Source organism: Zea mays, chromosome 8 (assembly GCF_902167145.1).
Source record: "Zea mays cultivar B73 chromosome 8, Zm-B73-REFERENCE-NAM-5.0, whole genome shotgun sequence".
NCBI lineage: Eukaryota > Viridiplantae > Streptophyta > Magnoliopsida > Poales > Poaceae > Zea > Zea mays.
In genome coordinates, this window is record NC_050103.1 from 125,834,396 (window position 1) to 125,843,467 (window position 9,072).

The window sequence follows — 9,072 nt, forward strand, 5'->3', positions numbered from 1 at the left end:
GTCGCGCCATTGTCCCACGGCCCCCGGCGAGGCTGTGGAACTCGATGGGTGGCGCAGCAACTCCCTGGCCGCGGAGAGCGCTCCGGCGGGAGTGAGCCCCGATGGAGCCTGGGTTGCCCGTGTCGGTCTGTGCTGCCATGCGGAGCGCATAGTTGCGGCACCGAGCGCCGGGCAGTCGGACTCCTGTGGCGTAGCGGATGCGGCCCTCTCTTCTAAGAGGAAATCCTTGGAGGCCTCATCTTGGTGCTCGGCGATATGGATCATAGTGTCAAACAGGTAGCAAGCAAAAACTCGAAGCCTAGACCCCTACCTGGCGCGCCAAATGTCAGGGAGGAAATCTCCCCGGCCGGGTGGCGGATTGCACCCGCCCTAAATCCTAAAGAGAGGAGGGGCCTAAGCGTTTTGCTTGCTACGAGGCTGGTGGATCAACACACGAGAGCACGCGAGGGTTTAGAGTGGTTCGGGCCGCCGGAGCGTAATACCCTACTCCACTGTGTGATGTATTGCTTGGGAGCTTGTATGAACTTGTGAGTGTTTGCCTAAAGCTAGGTCTGAGAGCCTCTGCCTTGTAACGTTGCATGCCTCCCCTTTTATAGCTGAAGGGGGCATGCACAAAAGGACTGGGCCCCGACATGTGGGCCCAGGGACATAAAGAATATAGTGCTTAGATCCTCTAATGTCTGTTGTCGAGGCAATCTTCTTGTGCCCTGGCGCCGGAGATCTGCGTGTCCTTGGCGTGCTGGGGAAGCTTTCTTGCAGAAGGGACAATGAGCACAGTCCGCCGCATGGCACAGGCGCACTATTTGATGATAGATTGGACAGGCACGCCGTCTAACACCGTCTGCCAGCGGAGAGGACTGGACGCATTAAATGCCGAGGGGGCACATCTTTCGTTGGCTTGGCGGCAGTCATCGCGTCCCTACTGCAATAAATGTAGTGGCTGCGCGACTCCAGTGACCCGACGTCAGACTCTTTCTGTTGGCTCACATCATGGGCCACAAGCCATGTGGTAGTAGTGGGTTTCTGCCTTGGCAGGGAGCATGGTGCAAGCCCCGGACACATGTTAGCCCCGGATCCCTCCCAGGGCAGGGCCTGGGTATTTCCTGCCCCTAGGATCCGGGACCCGGTGGTGAACCGTCCAGACCCCACTTGGAAGGGTCCGAGATCTGTCCCGGAGGTCCGCACGCTATGCACGGGGTCCGGCGCTTTCCATGCAGCAGGTCCAGGCATGCTGCGTACATCCGGAGCACTTCTTTTCCCATGGCGACCCAAGGCAGCTGATGTTGCGACGGTGAGCCGTTTACCGCGCAACCAGAGACTTGGCACGATGCCTTTTCCTTGTAACAGGGGGTACCCCTGTTTCAAGGTACCGACAGAGTATGTTTATAAATGCGAGGGTAGCGTAGGGGGATCTTACTAAACTTCTTGCGCTCATGGCACTTAGAAGTGACGGACGGCGCGTCGGAGCCGGAGGTGGATGGCGACGAAGAGTCGATCTCGTAGTAGACCACTTTCTTCATCTTCTTTTTCTTCTCACCGCTTCGATGCGACTTGTTGAGTGAAGGGGATCCCTTCACCTTGTTACCGGACTCCCCCGATGGAGCTTTCCCGTGGCTTGTGGCGGGCTTCTCGCCGGTCACCATCTCCTTCTTGGCGTGATCTCCCGACATCACTTCGAGCGGTTAGGCTCTAATGAAGTACCGGGCTCTGATACCAATTGAAAGACGCCTAGAGGGGGGTGAATTGACAGATCTGAAATTTATAAACTTTAAGCACAATCTACAAGCCGGGTTAGCGTTAGAAATAAAAGCGAGTCCGAAAGACAGGGCGAAAACAAATCACAAGCAAATGAAGAGTGTGACACGGTGATTTGTTTTACCGAGGTTCGGTTCTTGCAAACCTACTCCCCGTTGAGGTGGTCACAAAGACCGTGTCTCTTTCAACCCTTTCCCTCTCTCAAACGGTCACCTAGACCGAGTGAGCTTTTCTCCTTAATCAACGGGTCACTTAGACCCTTTACAAGGACCACCACAACTTGGTGTCTCTTGCTTGATTACAAGTTGCTTGAGAACAAGGATGGAGGAAGAAGAAAAGCGATCCAAGCGACAAGAACTCAAATGAACACAGATATCTCTGTCTCACTAGTCACTTAATGTTTGGAGTGATCTCGGACTTGGGAGAGGATTTGATCTTTTGTTTGTGTCTTGGAGTGAAGTCTAGAGCTCTTGTATTGAATGCAATGGCTGAAAAACTTTGATTCCTTGAAGTGTGGTGGTTGGGGGGTATTTATAGCCCCACCCACCAAAATGGTCGTTGGGGAGGCTGTCTGTCGATGGGCGCACCGGACAGTCCGGTGCGCTAGCCACGTCACCCAACCGTTAGGGTTTGACCGTTGGAGCTCTGACAACCTGGGCCATTGGACAGTCCGGTGGTGCACCGGACATTCACTGTTCACTGTCCGGTGCGCCTTCTGGCGCCTGCTCTGACTCTACGCTCACTGTCCGCGCACTGTAGCGCTTTTACAGGTTTCCGTTGGAGTCGACCGTTGCGCTGTAGCCATTGCTCCGCTGGCACACCGGACAGTCCGGTGCCACACCAGACAGTCCGGTGAATTATAGCGGAGTGGCTTTTCCAGAAACTCGAAGGTGGCGAGTTCGAGTTGATCCACCCTGGTGCATCGGACACAGTCTGGTGGTGCACCGGACAGTCCGGTGCGCCAGACCAGGGCAGCCTTCGGTTGGTTTTGCTCCTTTCTTTTTGAACCCTATCTTGGAATTTTTATTGGTTTGTGCTGAACCTTTGGCGCATGTAGAACTTATAATCTAGAGCAAACTAGTTAGTCCAATTATTTGTGTTGGGCAATTCAACCACCAAAATCATTTAGGAAAAGGTTTGAGCCTATTTCCCTTTAATCAACCCTTTGTCTCTTGCTCCTTTTAGGAGCATCATTGTCATCCTCCTCTAGGACAATTTCATGTGGCTGTTCAAAACTCTCAACAGGTGTACTATGTTCAGGAGTTATCTCAGAAGAGTATCTAGAATTGCTATGAATGTCTCTCATTGGAAATATGTGTTCAAAGAAAGTAGCATCACGTGATTCCATAATAGTATCAACATACACATCAGTAACTTCAGATTTAACTACTAAAAATCTATATGCTATGCTACACGAAGCATATCCAAGAAAGACACAATCCACTGTCCTTGGACCAAGCTTGCGCTTTTTATTAATTGGTACATTGACTTTCTCCATGCACCCCAAGTGCGCAAGTATGAAAGTGATGGTTTTCTCCCAACCCACTTCTCATAAGGGGTTTTCTCTTCTTTGCCCATAGGAATTCTATTCAGAACATGACATGAAGTCAGGACGGTCTCCCCCACCATGCCTTAGATAAACCACAAGTGTCTAACATGGCATTCACCAGATCAGTCAACGTACGGTTTTTCCTTTCAGCAATCTCGTTTGATTCAGGTGAATAGGGAGGCGTCCTCTCATGAATAATGCCATGTTCTGCACAGAAATCATCAAAGATTTTGGGAAAGAATTCACCACCATGATCTGATCTAAGACGTTTGATCTTTCTCTCTAGTTGGTTTTCAACTTCAGCCTTATAGATTTTAAAGTAGTCTAAAGCCTCATCTTTAGTTTTTAGCAAGTATACATAGCAAAATCTAGACGCATCATCAATCAGTGTCATGAAGTATCTCTTGCCACCCTTTGTCAACACACCATTCATCTCACAAAGATCAGAATGTATGAGTTCTAGAGGTGCCAGGTGTCTCTCCTCAACAGCCTTATGAGGCTTTCGAGGTTGCTTCGACTGCACACAACTATGGCACTTAGAACCTTTGACTATGGTGATATTCGGAATTAAACTCATGGTTGCAAGCCGAGACATAGAGCCAAAATTAATATGACACAAACGAGAATGCCAAATACTCGCAAGATCATCAACATTAGCGCAAATATGGTTCACAAACTTATTATTGAAATCTAACAGAGAAAAGCGGAACAAGCCTCTGCAATCATAGCCTTTACCAATAAATTGTCCAGACTTAGACACAACTAAATTATTGGACTCCAAAACTACCTTGAACCCATCTCTACATAGAAGGGTTCCGCTAACGAGATTTTTGTGTATAGAAGGGACATGTTGCACGTTCTTCAGCTGCACGATCTTTCCCGAAGTAAACTTCAGATCCACCGTGCCAGTGCCATGAATAGAAGCATGTGACCCATTCCCCATTAGGACAGAAGAATCCCGGGCACCCTGATAAGAAGAGAACAAATTAATGTCAGAACACACATGAACATTAGCACCAGTATCAAGCCACCAACTAGGTGATTGAAATACTGAGAAGATGAAAGGTAAATTACCATACCCTTTGTCTTCCTCATTGCTAGCGATCACTGTGTTGACATTGCCCTTTTTGCCACGACGATCCGCTCGATCAGGACAATCCTTGGCAAAATGACCCGCCTCGCCACATGCGAAACATGTCAGTTCAGCCTTGTTCTTCTTCTTCTTGAAGTTGGTAGTTTTGTTGGGCTTGTTAGATTTTGGCTTTCCTTTGCCCTTGTTGTGGTTCCTTTGAACCATGTTGGCGCTGAAGTGGCCCTCGTCTCCTTTAGATCCCGTGTCCTTAGCCCGAGCTTTCTCCTCAACATCCAGAGACGCTATCAGATTTTCAACTGATATCTCCTGTCTCTTATGTTTCAGAGATGTGGCGAAGTTCCTCCATGTAGAAGGCAACTTTGCAATAATGCATCCAGCCACAAATCGGTCAGGAAGGACTATCTTAAGGTGGTCGAGCTCCTTGGCTATACACTGTATTTCATGAGCTTGCTCTACAATAGAGCAATTATCAGCCATTTTATAATCATGAAAACTCTCCATGATATACAAGTCACTGCCAGCATCTGATGCACCATACTTAGTAGTAAGTGCATCCCATATCTCTTTCCCGTCTGTGTGCTGAATATTCGCATCAACCAGACGGTCAACATAGGCGCTAAGAACTGCTTCCGTAAAGATAGTATTGGCATGGTCGTACTCTTTCTCCTGTTCAGGAGTCAGTGTGCCCTCAGGTTTGCCTTTACTAACATGGAAGACATTCATAGCAGTAAGCCAGAGTGTGGCCTTGACTTGCCACCTCTTAAAGTGCATACCATTGAACTTTTCTGGCTTCAGCGCGTCGGCAAAAGCAGCCATAGAAAAACTAGGAAATTGTCTACAATAAGGTTTTTGGATTGTTGAAGAATTAGACAATTTGCAGATTAAATCCCGAATATAAATCATGACCAAATCAGAAGAACTGAAGTAAAAAGTCAAATCAGATGATGCGTACTGATCAGACATACTGGTAGATGGCGGGGGGCGGAATCAGCAGGGTCGACGACGTCGAAGCAGCGAAGGGTTCCAGAGACCTGCTCTCCTGATCGCAGATGCACGTCTGCGGTCGGGATGAAGAGAACTGAAGGCGGCTCAGCTGTGAAGAGAGGCGAAAGCGGAAACTGGGATGATCTGGATGCTGGCTGCCAGACGCCTTTTATAGGGCCAAGTCCGTGAACAGATAGCTATCTTCGATCTTATCCGCCCGCGAAAATCTCGCGTTCAGTTTAGATTTTATAGCGATCGGTTAGGATTCTAAACTTAACAGTCAAGCAACCAAAAAATTCAAACGACAAAAGGAAGTTGCGCCCCCGTAAGGCGAGGGGTTGAATTTCGGCGGACCATTCATGCGCATGTCGTGCGCCCAGGCGAGGCGAGGCGAGCGAGCGCGCACGCGTGTGGCTCTCCACACTCTCTCATCTCATCCATGACTTGGTGAGTAAGTGTGGCTTCTATATTTGAACAAGCTCCACTCCACTAGAACTAGCAATATGGTGTTATTGGTTGCATCATTCCCTAGCCATACTCATATATGGGCTTTTGAGATTTTCCTGGGATTTAATTGAATTTCTTAATTGGGTCTAGCCCATAAATCCTAACACATATATCCATGTGGCACAGACTTCTAGCAACAACAGGTTGTACGACCGCCGAAGCTGGCGCCGGCAGCCACGGCGTTCGTAGTCGTAGTTGCTGATCATGTGATTGAACGATTTTGGGAAAAGTTCTTGGAGCTCCGATCGATCCATTTTAGTTGCGGGGAGGACTTTGACGCGTTCTTTGATTACCTGTGGTAAGTGGTATTGACTGTTGAGTCCTCGATATATACATGTCTTGACGGGTATTGAATCGATTGGTCTGGAATGATGCTACAATAATATAGTACTAGTGTTGAATCTGAAACTCTGGGTGCTTATCCAATTAATGACACAGTCTGGACGTATACGATCTTCCAGGTGTAAATGTGTGCACCTCTGCTTGTCCAAACTTCATGTATTTGGATCACGTTAATTTGATGAGTCGAAGAACTCTCGAGTCCAAAGTCAAATTCTATCCTGACTACTTTAAGCTATGGGAGAAGGCGATGTGAGAACCGTACCAACAACAATGCAGACAAACTCAGGTCGACATTTTCAGGAAAAAAAAGAAGATAACGATGTGATACAGGAGCGCTTTCATAAAGCTGGGCAGCAAGAAAAGGGGGCATAAACCCACGCTGGCGCTTGTCGTGCGCATGTTCAGTTTGGTTGCGTTCGTAGTTTTCTATACGCTCGCGCGTTTCCAGCAGCTGCACATCGACCATCTGCACATGCGAAGCGAACCATATATATCAGCACGCCAGCCCTGAAACCCAACCAATCCTACGCATCGATCTGGGCGAAATTGTGTGCCGCTTTGACGAGTTCCGGTGTGTCCCTCCCTTCATTCAGAGTCGCTCGCTGAACGGTTCTTGTTCCGGGCGCCTTTGACCCTCGCGGCACCGCCGTTGCTTGCTCGCCTTTAACAAAATCATGGGCGCTGCAACTGCAACTGGTTCAAAGCAAAGCAACGAGAAAGCGATGACCTAGCTATAGCTTCCACGAAGCAAGCGCCCGGCAGCCACTAATCAATCCTCCTCTCTTTCTATATATATACATACATGACCGGCCGGTAAAGGGGCAATCATCTCCTCCCTACTCACGCTCGTCCTCGACTCTCCTACATTCAGAAGCGCTAGTCTCCACCCCCTTCTGCCAGATCGGCGCAGTTTCCCGCTGTGACCTCGCGTTGGTTCGGCGGCGGAGTGTGAGAGATATTATGAGCAAGAAGGCGGCGGAGGGCAGCGGCGGCGGCGGCGGCAAGCTGGGGCGGTGGCTGGGCGCGCCGGTGCGGGCGCTGTCGCGCGCGTGCGACTCGTACGTGCGCCGCATGTCGGCGTGCGCGGGCCGGGTGCCGGCGCACGCGGCCACGTACGGCGGGCGCGGCGGGTTCGCGCCGGGGGCCGCCACGTTCAGCTCGCGCTCCCGGCGCCGCGGCGGGGGCCAGGAGGAGGACGTCAACGAGCTCGTGCGCGCCATGTCCCTGCGCCAGGCGGCGGCGGCCGCCACGGAGACGACGGTGCCGGTCCGCAGCCGGAGCGTGGCGGTGGGGCGGATCGACGAGGACGCGCCGTGCGAGTTCGGCGCCGACGACGCCGTGCGCGTCGGTGGCCCCGCCGTGCGCAGGGTCCGCAGCGTCGCCGTGGCCGGCGCCGGGTACAACTAACGGCCGGCGGGGTCGGGCGGCGTCGTGCGCGGCTGATCCGTCGTCTGGCCCGGTCGTCGGCGCGTGCGTGCGAGCAAGGAGCAAGAGCAACGGTGGCGTCGTATCTTCCTCGCGTGCAGTGTGCATAATAACTAGCCCGACTTCTTCAGCTAGGGTTCGTAATCGTAGCTCTTAGTAACAGCAGCATCTCAGTTGGTTTATGTTTGTTTAGTGATCAGGGTCTGTCACGACTCACGACGACTTTGGCGGTGTCGGTCATGCGTGTGTGATATATAGATTGGAACGTGTACGTGTCCACCAAGCCGCGATCTGGTGTACATATACTAATCTACGTAGCACGTACGTACCTACCGTACTAGCTATTGTTTGTTTCTACATTCGTCAGCATATGTGTTGCGTACAGTATGCAAAGTGTCTGCATCAGTGCCCAGCTTCTCTCTTGACAATTGCCGGGAGGCACCCGCGTGTGCTGTGCGTCGTTGACAATGTTGCAGGGAGAGAGGTAGACGCATGAGAGAAAAGCATAACGGAATGCCTATAGGCCATGCCTACGCGCTGCTGACAGGATGCCGATGCCACCGGTGACTGTGAGTGTGACGAGCACGCAGCACCGTTGTCTTGCGTCTTGCATGTTGCAACTCGCGTTGTCTGGTTCTTGGAGAGGAGGAGCCGAGCCCGATTGGGATTTGGGAGGGGAGAAGCAGACCACGGAGAAAGGACGTGAGAGCGGAATTAGGAGGGCGGTGGGCTTTAAAAGCTGTGGCATGAGGCGCATGAGGAACTGGGAGGAAACTGAAAAACAATAATTTTTAAACAGAGAACGGAATTAGTTAACGTTATACAATTTAAAATCTATTTTTTTAAAATAGTTACTATTCTCACTTTCTAATATATATCTATATTATTTTAGTTTTTTCATTTCTCAACACATCTCTACCTCTATTTCTTAATTTTTTTATTATAGGTTTTATTTCTTTCTAAAATTATGTGTCTAAATTTAAAACGTCAATTATTCTAGAACAAAGGGAGTATTTAAAAAGTGAAGCAGTTATGAACGAGTATACAACCTAGAAATTGGGTCAAACATTTATGAGTGCTAGTATTGAGATTTTTTTTTTCTCATACACTCGCTAGTTTGGAAACTATCCATTGGAAGGTCATCGAATGCATCCGATGTGCGACTGATAGGTCTGGTGCCCCTGTAAATGACAGAGTGGAGTGGTTTATACTAGCTCCAGTAAGGTACGCTGAAAGCTCATGTACCCTAAATATAGAGAATCAAACGATTCTCTACACTCTCCAGTAGCGTCCTCTAAATTTAGAGGACACTACTGGATTCTCTATATATAGAATTTCTCTAAACGATCCTCTATTCATTTGAATACTTTAAATAACTGGTTTAACAAAACTAAAATATATATAATACATTCAAGAA

General features: G+C 49.5%; 1 protein-coding gene across 1 annotated transcript; it reads left to right on the forward strand.

The window, feature by feature from the left end:
• The first annotated feature begins 6,584 nt into the window (after positions 1-6,584).
• LOC109941544 (uncharacterized) lies at positions 6,585-8,060 on the forward strand. The gene has a single exon (XM_020542624.2). It carries the CDS (start codon positions 7,191-7,193, stop codon positions 7,635-7,637), a length of 447 nt encoding a protein of 148 aa, XP_020398213.1. The 5' UTR covers positions 6,585-7,190; the 3' UTR covers positions 7,638-8,060.
• The last annotated feature ends 1,012 nt before the right edge of the window (positions 8,061-9,072 follow it).